Raw genomic sequence first — 13,218 nt, 5'->3', positions numbered from 1 at the left:
AAGGTATTTAAAAAGGCTCTGGCTGACCACTCAGATGCATCTGGTCATCACAATTTGGGCAGACATTGGGCTAGCCAAGCTCTGAGGCCCCTTCCAACTCTGCAGGCCCAAGGCTCTGTGACTGTGTGGTTGTCTCACTTGTGTGACTGCAGCCCCCATAGGAGCTTCATTCCCACACAGACTTCGGAGCTTCTTCCTGGATCTTTAGGGGGAAACAGAATTATGGGAGTGAGGGTGCAGACTGTCATGGTGCAGGAGGGTCTAAGGAAAGAGAGAAAGGACTAAGGAAACTTCTCCCCTCAGAGGCCAGTTAGCTCCTATCCTAGGGAAGAGACATCTTGAAGAGAATTCTTGAGATCTTTGACTGAAATCCTCAGAGATGAATGGTGGGAGTCCACTCCAGAGTTAAGAAGTCGGCAGTTACAGTTAATATTTAGAAGGGCCTCTGACTACAATCTTTCTCACTGTGATACATTGTTGAGGTATTTAAGTATGACAGAGTAAACATTTAAATACTCAACTGATTAATAACTTTCATTGTTTGTTATACTGCTAATAAATTGTATATCCAGCCAACACTGATATTTGTTTCAGCTTATGAGATTAAGCTATATGAGATGAGGACATGGGGGAAAGGGTTTCTCCAGTTTGTTTAATAAACTACAACGAGGGCTCAGTGCTAACTGAGTAACTGAGATTGTGCATTCCTATGACTTTATGAAAAACTATTAGAACATGCCCTTTGATTGGCTTGGAATCTGAAATGACAATTAATAAGGCCAAGGAGGCCAGTAACAGGATGAGGGGAGGGGAGGGGCTCAGGCTGGCACTGGTGTGTTGCTCCACACCCACCTGAGCCCTGTCCTGTAAGCCTGACGGGATGCCTTCCTTGTAAGCTCCTTCAGACAGTGGAGGGAGAAGATCCTGGGAGTCAGCTGCTTCCGATCTCTCTCATTAAGTAATGCACCAAAGAGAAGAAAAGCTACAAATGCCTCATGGCATTGGGAAACTAAAATCAACATCAAATTAAATGAGCCAAGACGTGCCAAGGGCTGACCCAAGTTGTAGAATCCCCCAGAACAAGTGACAAAGTGACCAGAGCAGAACCAAAGGCCCAAGAGAGAAATGAATGACCGTGCTGAAGGAAAGGGGGCGAGGACAACTGGCCAAGAAATCCCAAGACCAAACAGGCAGAGCTTGGAGGGAGTAAAATATCAAAGGTGAGAAGAAGGGAGACAGGACAGGAGCGCTCACAGAGATGGCCAAGACGGAGAAAGGGGTGAGACACTCAGCCCCCAACAGACTTACCACAGCAGCAAACAGACTGCCCTGATGTGAGGGCAGGGGAAGAGAGGATCAGGAAATCCCTGAATTCTCCCAAGAAGAATATAAAGGATCGAGTTCTGGGCTTGCAGTCAGGAAAGGAGTGGGTTCAAATCCTCGCTCCAACCCTGGACAAATCATTTAACCACTCTGAGCCTCAATTCCCATATCTATCAAAGAGGTCTGGTAGCCCTTTCACTGCTTCTACTTCATATAGTCAGGAGGACAAAGAGGAGGAGGAGGAAGAAGAGGCCAGTGCTTTGCAAATACTGTTCACTGAGAGAAACCAAACTTTGATTAAGAGAAGGCCTGGCAAACAGATGAAGAGCACTCCTCTACTCTGTGGAGAGGTGGGGGACAATGGGTGCAGAATGTTGCCTATACTATATCCATTGGTTTTGCTTAATAACTTTTGTTAAATGACTACAGTATAAAAACAAGCCTCACTAAAATTTTTTAAAAATAAATTAGAGTTGTGCGCATTCTTACTAAAATTTCAGTCAAGAGACTAACATAGAGGGTAAGCTGAAATAGCAATCTCAGAATTATTGACATCCCAGAAAATTTAGGAAAAAAAAAAAAGAAGCTGAACATGACATTTCAGGAAATCACCGAAGCAAACTTTCCAGGCTCCAGGGGGCTCCCCCTTGGCTCTAGGATAAAGTACAGACTTTTCAGTTTGCTGTTTAAGGACCTTCACAAGCAGTCTCCGGCCCATCTTTCCAGAATCTCTGCACGACCCTCCCTCATCTGTCTTCAACCTGGATTCGGAGCTGAATCCTTGTGGATGGTGGGGCCTCGCAGATGCTGCTGTTTGTAGATGACACAGTGTAAATGCATCATACCCCAGAACCGGGCAGAGACTCCTGGAAGAGATCTGGACCCACGCAGAGGAGTTTCCATCCACACAGGAAAGACCAAGCGGATGAAGAATGTATGTTGCCCGGAGCTCAGCGCACATTTGGATGCATGCCCTGTGGAGCCTGTCCAACAATGTGTTTATCTGGCACGGACAGGACAGGTGGAGAATAAGCAAGGCCCCGAGCTAAGCAGGAGGAGGAGAGTGGGCTGGGTGGCTTTTGGGAAATGCACTATTCTTGCTCCCAAGCTGAGGCCCCTCTTTTCAGGACAAACACTCTGCTGGTGTTGCTATACATTAGTGAGACACAGAACGCAACAGTTTCTAAGGGCTAGAGACAGAGGCCTACATTCGATGGAAAGAGCTGCTACACAAAGTAAAGGGAAAACTGAAGAGAAACAGGAATAAGGGACACCATTGTGGAACCATGTCACGGGAAGAGAAGGCAGATGATCAGACGGTAAGAGGACTGTCCTTAGAGGTGGGTGGCCAGAGGGCTCCCCTCGCGGGGTCCTCACATAGTGGATAGCCCCCTGATGCTAACTTGTGGGAGGCCACGGGCTGCAATCTGCAACATGGGAGGGAACTCCTGAATCAATGAAATCACAGGGACATCATAAGACTAGAGCATATACTTGTGTACTCTGCCTCATGCACCCTCTGTAAGAGTCCATCTTCTGTCTCTATACTCACATGGTGACCAAAGAAGCCTGCTCTTGGCCCTGGGCCCTAACACAGGAGTCCTAACCCACCTCCCACACACACTTCTTGCCTCTGAGCTGGCCCCCTCTGTCCCCTCCCATCCACCCAGGACACCAACAAGAAGGGGAAGAGGGATGACCCAGGATGCAGGACCAGCCTCTTCCTTCCGCACTTAGACCTCCTTAGCAGTGGGTGATTTGTTTAGCCAAATGCCAATACAGGGCCCATGGACAGACCAAGGCAAAAAAAAAAACCACAATCTAGGAAGCCAAGGCCACCGGGATCCCAAGCAGTGGTCTGCTCCAACAACCAGAGCTGCTCCCAAAGGGAATGGACTGATTTGGAAGCCAGGGAGCTCCCGGTCCTGGCTACTCCTGAAGCTGAGGTGGTGTACCCACTAGTTACGGATGCCATGGGGGGATTCCTGTTCATGTGCAGGCTTGACTAGAGCCCTCCATAGGCCTTTCCAGAAAGGCTATTCTGGGAATCCAGTGTCTTACATGGCTGAGGCCCAGCTCAAGGCTCCAATCTAGGTCCTCATCTGCAGCCAGACGCGCAGGCGGACACAACAGCTTGACAAGGAGGAAGCATTGGATTAAGAAAGCCACTGAGCCTGCATTCTATCGAGGCCAAGCTCACATATAGGGAACAGACTAGGAGCCTCTGAGCAAGGGAACAAAGAGAAGCCAGCCTCCAGCCTTTCAAGGGTAAGCATCTGTTCCATAAAAGGGAGGGTCAGGCTCTGGGGGAACGAAGCAGAGAAAGGAAGGACAGGGAAGGCGGGAGAGAGGGAAAAGGGAGGGGGAAGAGGAGGAGGGGGGCAGGAAAGAGAGGGAGAGAAAGAGAGGGAGGGAGGAGGAAGAGAAAAAGAGGAGAGGGGGAAGAGGAAAGGGGAAAGAGAGGGAGAGAAGGAGGACACAGAAAAAAAGGAAGAAATGGAGAGGGGGAGAAAGAGGGGGAGAAAGAAGGAGGAAGGAGAAAGGGAAGAAAATACAAAGGGAGAGAGACAAGTGAGAGGGAGAGAAAAGGAAAGGAAAGAGGCATTGCAGTGAATGGTGTGCCCCCATCTGTTCCTGCTTACAGTAGGGGTAGCCCAAGCTCCCAGGAGGGGACACGGGGGAGGGAGTTCACAAAACCTGGGCTCAGATATGGGACTGGGATATGAGGAAAGCTGGGCTTTGACAAAAGCCAGGCATTAGCCAAAACCAAGAGTTCTCTTTCCAAAGGGCTTGCAAAAGTCCATGGTGCTGGACAGAGGCTACCAATGGGCAGGCAGACAGGTGGGTGGGTGAGTAGCCAGGCTCTTCGCCTGAGTTCTTTTTTTTTTTTATATTAATAAGTTGGTTTGTTTTGTTTTGGTTTTTTTGGTTTTCAATATTCACTTCCATAAGATTTTGAATTCCAAATTTTCTCCCCCTTCTTCCCCTCCTCTTCCCCAAGACGGCTTGCAATCTGACATAGGCTCTACATATACATTCACATTAAACATATTTTCACAGTAGTCATGTTGTAAAGAAGAAGTAGAACCAATGAGAGAAACCACAAGAAAGAAGAAACAAAGAAAAGAGAGAAAGAGCAAATAGTCTGCTTCCATCTGCATTCAGACTCTAGTTCTTTCTCTGGGTGTGGACAGCATTTTCCATCATGAGTCTTTTGGAGATGTCTTTGATCCTTGCACTGCTGAGAAGAGCTAAGTCTATCAGTTAGTCACTGCACAACATGGCTGTTACTGTGTACAATGTTCTCCTGGTCCTGTTCACTTCACTCAGCATCAGTCCATACAAGTCTTTCCAGATTTTTCTGAAATCCACCTGCTTATCATTTCTTACACCACAACAGCATTCCATCACAATCATATACCACAACTTGTTCAGCCATTCCCCAATTGATGGGTATCCCCTCAATTTCCAATTCTTGTTGGCCTGAGTTCTGACTTCTGCCAGAAGGCAGTTTGCCAGGCTGCAGGCAAAACGCAGGAGACCAGGAGCTCCAGGTGAGGGGCAGAAGGGAAGGAATGGTGCCCAAGAGACTGCTTTGTACACCTGCCTGCCCCTTCTCTCAGCTCCTCACAAAGGTATGACAAAGGAGTATTGGGGTGAAAATCCAGGGAGGGACACTGAAGCTTGATGTCAAAGACACTTCCTGACAATAAGCACCATTCCCAAGAGGAAGGGCCTGCCTCAGGAGGTCACAGACTCTCAGCTGGTAGGGGCCTCAGAGGCACCTAGGCATACCACTAGAGTTTACAGGAAACTAAGGCCCAGGTAGGTCTCCAGGGATTGGAGGAGAGGGGGCTGGACTCCTCCCTGCTAAAGGACCTGAGAAGGATGGGCGAAGTTCTCTGCTTGGGCACTCAGCCCTCTTGGCCAGGAGGTCCCTTGGGTTCTACAGTCTTCCTGCCACAACTCAGTTTGGGGCCATGTCTCTCTGTTGTTGGCCACATGGCTATTCTTCTATCTCTACAAATGCCTCCTAAAGCCTGAGCTAATCTCACCTTCTTGGCCAGCAGCTGGCAGGGCCTCAGGGACATTACATCCCATCCCTCCTTCTACATGGCCCACCTGGGGTCAGCCAGGCCGCCAGAAAGAAAAACCCCAGCCTCTCCAGACAGTTCACCCCATCAGGGACAGGACTGTGAAGGAAGCTTTCTCTGACATCCAGCCTCTCCAGACAGCTCACCCCATCAGGGACAGGACTGTGAAGGAAGCTTTCTCTGACATCCAGCCTCTCCAGACAGCTCCCCCCATCAGGGACAGCACTGTGAAGGAAGCTTTCTCTGACATCCAGCCTCTCCAGACAGCTCCCCCCATCAGGGACAGGACTGTGAAGGAAGCTTTCTCTGACATCCAGCCTCAGTTTACTTCCTCACAATTTCATCCATTGGTCCTGGTTCTGCCCAGCAGGGCAGAATAGAGCAAGGCTTGCCCTTCTGTACGACAGCCTTTCAAATATTTCAGGACAGCTGTCTTGTTCCTGAGTCTTTCTTCTCTAGGATAACCTGGTCCATTCCTCCAAGTGATCACCCAGCATGCCCGCAAGGCCCCTTCCCAGCCTGGTGCTCTCCTCTTGGTTCTTTCCAGCTCATCAGTAGCCTTCTTAAGCAGCAGTGCCAAGAACTGAGCATTCACTCCAGCGGTTTGACCTGGGCATGATGCTGTGGGCCTATCATCACCTTATTCCTGGAAATTCTGGCCTTCTTGATCCCGCCCATAGTCATGAATTTCTTTGGTCGCCACATCACAAAGTCCCTTCTGCTGTGCCCCCGATCACCCTGCACTAACACAGAGGAGCCGGGAACATTCTACTCCCCTGACATTACCCGTGGAGCTGCTCCCCCACCAGGACTCATCCCCTGCGGCCGGCAATCTCCCAGCTCCATTTCCTTTCCTGTGCCTGTGCTGCTGGATCCCCAGCTGCCCACTGCCCAATACCTCCTCCCCATCCACCTCAGCCCTGCCCCTCCCACAGCCCACTTCAGCTCCGCCTGCCTTTTCCGTTGTGCCCTCTGGAATTCCTGATCCATAATTAACAAGCTCCCCTCATTTTACGTGTCTTCTCACCCTCTTTCCACTCTCTGGGAGACCTGGCCCTGCCCCTGAGGATGTGCCTCTCTGGCTGCTCTTTCAAGTTAGCTGCGCCTTACATCATACCCCTGACTCACTGTCTTTAGCCTGTCCTTGTACAGACAGCTGGTGGCACGGTGGCTTGAGTGCTGGGCCTAGAACTGGGAAGACTCGAGTTCAAATCTGGCTTCAGACATTTACCAACTAACTAATCCTGGGAAAGTCACTTAACCTGTTTGCCTCAGTTTTCTCAGCTGTAAAATGGGGATAACAACAGCACTTACCTCTCAGGGTTATCTTGAGGAACAAGTGAGAGAGCAGTTGTAAAAAGCACTCAGCACAGCGTCTGGTACGTTGTAGGTGCTGTACAAAGGCCCATTCCCTTCCCCAGTCCCTCATGCTGAACACGGGGTCTAGCACACAAGAGGTGCTTAAATGCTTGCTCCTCTCACCACGTCCAGACTCTCCCCCTGACTCCATTACACACTTCTCAGGTAATGGGTGCTGCCCCTTGGTGAACCTGTTCAATTCTATGCCATCTTCTGCTTTTGAGTTCTTTGCCCTGGGTCCCAAGGCCTCTCATGTGGCTCCAGCTCCGAGAATATCCAGGAATCAGGAACAAGCAAACGAGGCCCAGCAGGGAAGGCCAAGCACGGGCACTAGGGGCACAGCCATTACCAAGAGACACCATGAGAAGGCCTTCCTTGCAGGCCTCCGATCTCTTAGGAGGACAGTAGCCCCAGCAGGCGCTGGTTCCACGGAGCCCAGGCAGGAGGCAGAGGCCAGTCACTGCGTGTCAGGGTGCCACACTCACCACCATTCACTTCACAACACTGGCTACGGCTCTGTGCTCCCTGCTCTCCTATGGCCACTGCCAGGCCCTGGGGCACAGAGGGGAATGGGACCCAGCCTCCTGGGCTGCTCAAGCCTCGGTGTAAAAGGTTCTACCTGGCAATGACTCCAGGGAAGAGAAGGGGCCTACCCAGGGCTCTGGCCTGGGCACGGGTAGGGCTCACAGTGGTTAGAGGCAGGTCCAGTCTCAAATGAGTAAAAACCTTCCCCTGAGATTACCTCCCATCTCCTTGGGGTGGGCATCTTGGTGGTCCCTGGCAATTTGCACATTGTCCCTCTCCCCCACTGGAAAGAGGGCTCCCCAGGGTAGGGGCTGTTTGTGTTTCCCTGATGCCTAGCACAGAGTAAGAGCTTAAAGCCCAATAAATAAATGCTTGCTGATTGACTAACTGAAATGAAATGCTGATTAACTTGGGAACAGAATGACCCTTAAAGGGTTTCCAAAAAGTCATTTCCTCTGTGGATAACTGGAAAGCGGAGCCTTCCCTGGAGAGGGAGGAGGAACAACTCCATCTTCTCTCTGTATTTCACTAAAGACACTTGAAATAAGTCTGGGAGCTGCTTGTTCCACAGGGAACACTCCCTGAGGGGCTGAGGCACGGGGTTGGGGGAACTAGGTCAGGTCCATCAGCAGTACCTGGGCCCTACAAGGGCCTGTCCCCCTTAGTCCAACAGATAGAGACCTGGGCCGGCACTGGGAAGACTAAGATACCAGGGAAGGAAAGAAGGCACACAAGAGATGATCCTTGGACTGCCTTGGGTTTTTTGTTGTGTTTTTTTTTGGGGGGGGGATAAGGGCATTTAATAGGCAAAGGGAGGGAAGAAGGATCTTTCAAACATAGGGCACAGTATAAGCAAAGGCCTGGAGGTAGGAGAGCCATCAGGAAAACTAGAAAGCAATCTGCCAAAAACAGAGTTAGTCCAGCAGTATCCACATGGAGACTTGACCCAGAGAAAGGAAGTTTCTTGAGTTCAGAGGGTATTTTCCATTTAGATTTGTCTTTCTAGTGCCCAACAAAATTCGAGGGAATGGTTTCAGAGAAACCTGGGAAGATTTGTATAAACTGATGCAGAGTGAAGTGAGCAGAACCAGGAGAACAGTTTATACAGTAACAACATTATTATAAACATAAGCCACTCTGAAAGATTTAAGAACTCCTATCAGCACAAGGATCAAGCACGGTTCCATAGGACTCCTGATGAAACATACTGCCCACCTCCAGTCAGAGAGGGGAGGGTGCATATTGGGGGGGGGGAGGACATTCAGCAGCCATAGCCAATGCAGGAAAGTATCTTGTTTGACTCTATATGTGTGCAACCTGTTTCGTTTTTCTTGCCTTCTCAATAGGTAGGGGATAGAAATGGGGGGAAAAGAGAGAAGGGAGAATCAGGGAAATGGTGATTGAACGTTATCTGTATTGACGGCACAGGTATGTTCTGAGCAGTAACTTGGATTAATTTCTTCTTTGGCTTTTGTTATCAATAAAATTATTAACCCCTTTTCCTTTAAAAAAAAAACCACAAAGATTTGTTTCCTTCAAGGCTCAGATCTGGCATCACCCCCAAGGGGAGCCTCCTCAGATTATTCCTAGCTGGTACTGGCTTTCTCCCCAAATACACTCATTTATCTGTTTGCATCCTATTTTCCCAGTATAGTGTAAGCTTCCTGAGGGCAAGAATGGCTGGGCATACAGGAGACACCTGGTAAATACTTGGCCAACTTAATCCTGGACTTAACCCAGATTCCCCCAATCCTCCTACACCATTTTGAGGCCCTGGGGACTTGGCCTCAGGGCTGATGTTAGTCCTTATGACTGGCCTGGGGCTGGTGACCAAGCTCTAAGTCTGGGGTACAAGAGTGCCCTGGGGTCAGGCTTGGCAAGTTGAGCCTAGGAATGGCCAGAGAGAAAAGAAGCAGGTGCAAAAGGCCCTCAGGGATGATAAGGAGGGAAGGGGTCCAGGTGAGGCTGAGCCCTGACCAGACAGCTCCAGTGTGCCCCAGCTGTACTCCCACAAGACAGCAACAAGAAGCATGGGCCCTCGGCTGGCCCCAGCATCTCCTGGGCTCTTTCCTGTCCACCCCCCAGGGATAACAACACGACACACATGAAGTGCCTGCTGCGGTTCAAGGAGCCAGCAGTCCAGCTCCAGAGAGCCCTGGCCCTAGAGCATGCACAAACTCACACAACTGGAAACTACAAGTTACCAGCAAGCCAACATTCAAGATATGCTCACATGGGGGAGGGGTGCAAGGGTGGGCAGGCTTCCTGGAGGAGAGGGTACCAGAGCTGGCCTTGAAAGGATAAGGAGAAATAAGGACAGAGGTGTGGAGGAGGAGGCATTCCTGGCCTCGGGGGGGGGGGGGGAGACAAAGCACAGATACGGGGAAAGGAGGGCAGGAAAAATCCCGCTTTTGTGTAGAAACCAACTATCGCCATCCTCAACTGTGTCTAGCCACTGCCCCGCATGCAGCCGGCGACTCTTCAGTGACTGCTGAATTCGGTCCCCGAGCTAGGATTCCTTCTGACACAGTTTGGGGAGGAAGCTGGGCCCTGGGTCCCAACCCCTTTATTCCTCGGAGGCCTCATGATGGGGGGGGCATGGGGCAAGAGCTAAGAGACTGTGTAGGGGCAGGATGTCCAACTGTGGAGGGCCTTCGATGCTGGGCAAAGATGCCTGTACTTTACGTAGTATGTGTCAGGGTGTGCGTCCAAGCAGGAAGAAGAAGGAATGACCTTGGCCCCCGGACAGGACTTTTTCCTGGCCCACTCATTTACATGGAGAACAGAAGAAGCTCAGGGTTGGTAAGCTAGGGAACTCTGAACCTTGGAGCTGTCTGGTAACTAATAAGACAATCACCATCGCCTCCCCAGTTTATAGCTTAGTTTTTAGAGATTAAAGTTGGGAAGAATATGGAATGATCACCATGAGCTAGAGTGGGGTAGCCTAGGGAGACCTCAAGTCCAGCAAATGGGAAGCTGGTCCAAAGAAAAGATTGAGCCTAAGGACATTAACTAGATGAGGGGAACCTCTATTTTGTTTTTAAGAGCCTGGTATCAGGGATTGAGACTCTCTAGGTAGCCAGATGAGAAAAACCAACACTTTAAGAAAATAAGACTTTATTAAAACCCAATGAACTGAGGTTTGTGGAATAAATCTTTTCCTGCTGTTTCTCTTACTACTGTTTCATTAAATGTCTTTTCTTCGAACTAATTGTGTCTTCTAGATGACTAGAAAAGGAAAACACATTGGTGGGGGCTTGTGAACTATAGTTTTCAGAGAGATGGACGCACAAAGTATTCTGAACCTGGATGGCTCGCCCAGAGACTTGTGGGGCTGCCAGCAGGCACTAAGCACCAGCAAAGTCCATCTAGCAGTGGTGCGAAAGACCAAGTACAGCAGAGAAGACGTTACGAGACTATTCAAGAGACCACGGATCAGGCCCACTAGCCCACTCTCCATCCCCGTCACATGCAGTGATTGGCAGAGCTGGCAGCTCAGCCCAAGTGCTCAAATTCCAAGTCCATTGGCCTTTTTCCCTGCACTGCCTCACCACTGTAACTACAGCAGGTAAAGGCGGCCTGGCTGAAGGTGTTGGTGGGAGGAACAGGTCAGAGGAGAGAGCTGGGAGAGGCTGAAATCTCTGCATCAGCAAGACCCTTAACCGAGCAGCAATCCTGGTGGCATTGTGCCATGGCACAGTATTGCCAGGCACCCTGTGCTTCCCTGGGGAGCAGATGTTTGCTGAGGCCTCCAGCCTTCCCCTCCCTCCCCACAAGGCCAAAGACAGGACTTTGAGATGTTGAAAACCTCACCCTTCACATCCCACTGGAACAAACCCTCCCACTTTGTGTTACTCACAATTTTGAGTCCAATTTCAGGAGAAAACCCAATCGATCATACTCTGAAAAACAAAGCAGAGAAAGAAAGTGTCACAAAGGCTTGAGACTGTAGAGCAGCCCCCAGTCCAAAGGGCAGAGGGGTCTGGTCAGTCCAGCCCACCAGCCTAGAGCTCAGCTTAGAAGAACCACCATGAGAGGTAGGCCCATCACCTCACCAAGCACCCAGGGTGTCACCAAGCACCAACCTAACTAGGTGAAGTGAAGTGCAGTAAGTCACAAGCACAGGGTAGTCAGATGATGATTTGTCTGAATGAGATCTAGGGGTCTGAGTGGACTGAAGCTCAATGTGAGTCAGCCAGAAAACAATTCCCTCGGGCAGATTTTCTAGGTTTAGGGAAGTAATGATCCCCCTGTTCTCTGGCCTGGGTAGGCCTCAGCCAACGTCTCAGGCACATTTTAAGAAGTGCATTGACCAGATGGGGGGAAAACCAGGCCAGTGAAGGGAATGGAGATCAGTTGAAGGACCTGGGCATGCTGAGCCTGGAGAAGGCTCTTCCCCTACCCCCACAGGGGACATGAGAGCTGTATTCAAGCAGGAGATGGACTGTCTTGTGGAAGAGGGGATCAGCCTTGTTCTGCCTGACTCCCAACGGCAGGAGGCAGGGGGGTGCAAAGAGGCAGATTTAGGCTGGATTGTCACGAAAAGTTTCCTACCAAGTAGGACTGTCCCAGAGTGGAAGAGGCTGCCTCAGGAATGGTAGGCTTCCTCTCACTAGGGGTCTTCGAGCAAAGGCTGATCACCTACTTCGTACAGTGACGTCTCTCCACTGTCCATGGACAATGGAGCCCACGTCCTCTCCCTTTGTTCCCTAGTATTGCCCCAGTTCCCACGGTCCTTAGCTTCTCTTGCTCCCACCTGACTGTGCCCTATTTCTTGGGGCTCCCGGCCTCCTTTGGGCAAACTGGCTGGTATGTGTCTCGCTGTTTGCCTACCGTCTCCCCCATTAGACTGTGAGCATCATAAAGGCATGGATTGTTTTTTGCTTTACTTTGTGACTTGCCCACAGGAAGCTTGGAATCCATGCCTGTCAATTTATCAGGAGTGTGTGAGAGTCAGACTGAAGGAGCTAATTGTTAAATGTTCAGTGCAAACACTGACACCTCAGAAATCAGCAAACCTACAAACTAGGGTCTGATTGTTTTGTTATCTGCCCTTACTTAAAGTGATGGAGAAAATGGTAATACTGCAGATTAAACTCAGAAGTGTCTTTTTTTAAAAAAACTCGGGTTGTTAAATATTTACTAGCACCCCTCCCTAATAAGGGTTCATCAGAAATAATCCTTGTAGGAAAGTCACTTTCCCCCCCGCAAACCCAAAGGATTCCAGGGAGCCTTGGCCATCCTCTCTGCCTGTCTGCCAGCCCTGGGCCCGGTGACCCGGCCTCCCTGGGCACCAGGTGCTCTTTCTGGCCCTCCATTTGGGGAGGTTCTTTTCCTCCATTTACCTTTCCTCTTCAGTACTTGGCAGCCTGGAGATTGTCTCCTGGTGGAGGGAGCCAAGGCTGAGAGGGGCTGACTTCTCCCGCTTGTGAGGACCAAGTTCCCACGGGTAGAAATCTCTGGCTCCCACACAAGTGTTCCTGCAGACCGTCACTTTTCAGCAGCTTCGGCGTGGCCTCCCCTTCCCTCACCTCCCATCCCCGTCCTGCTTGCTGATATTACACAGAAGCTAGGGCTGCCAAGACCTCAGCGTCTCGAGGCCTCTCCCTCTTCCCCGCCACCCCCGGGAGCTGGAGAGACCAGCATCACAGGAAAGGACCACAGAGTTCAGCAAGTCTAACGGCCTCATTTTACAGAGAAGCAATCTGAGGCCCAGGTCACGCAGATCTGACCCCAGCTGTGCCACAGATTCCTTGGGCAGTAAGGCAAGGGGGCTGAGAGAACTACTTGGGTCCCTCCTTCCAGCTCTCAGATTCTATGTTACAAAGCTTCTGTCAGAGGGGTCTCCAAGAAAGGAAGACCGCATGCAGCCAGCTCTTAGGAAGCAGCCGCCAGGAACTCCCCTTTTCATGACCCT

General features: G+C 50.5%; 1 protein-coding gene across 7 annotated transcripts in view; it reads right to left on the bottom strand.

The window, feature by feature from the left end:
* The window catches only part of ST3GAL3 (ST3 beta-galactoside alpha-2,3-sialyltransferase 3), a 150,153-nt gene that overhangs the window by 71,527 nt on the left and 65,408 nt on the right, over positions 1–13,218 (bottom strand). For all 7 annotated transcript variants that reach the window (XM_020975366.2, XM_020975365.2, XM_020975368.2 and 4 more), the window contains one exon: positions 11,161–11,203. In XM_020975366.2, the coding sequence (XP_020831025.1) occupies positions 11,161–11,203 (43 nt within the window). The remainder of the gene's footprint in view (positions 1–11,160; positions 11,204–13,218) is intronic.

Source organism: Phascolarctos cinereus, unplaced genomic scaffold (genome assembly GCF_003287225.1).
Source record: "Phascolarctos cinereus isolate Bilbo 61053 unplaced genomic scaffold, phaCin_HiC Scaffold_5;HRSCAF=322, whole genome shotgun sequence".
NCBI lineage: Eukaryota > Metazoa > Chordata > Mammalia > Diprotodontia > Phascolarctidae > Phascolarctos > Phascolarctos cinereus.
This window is presented reverse-complemented; position numbering and strand designations above follow the sequence as displayed.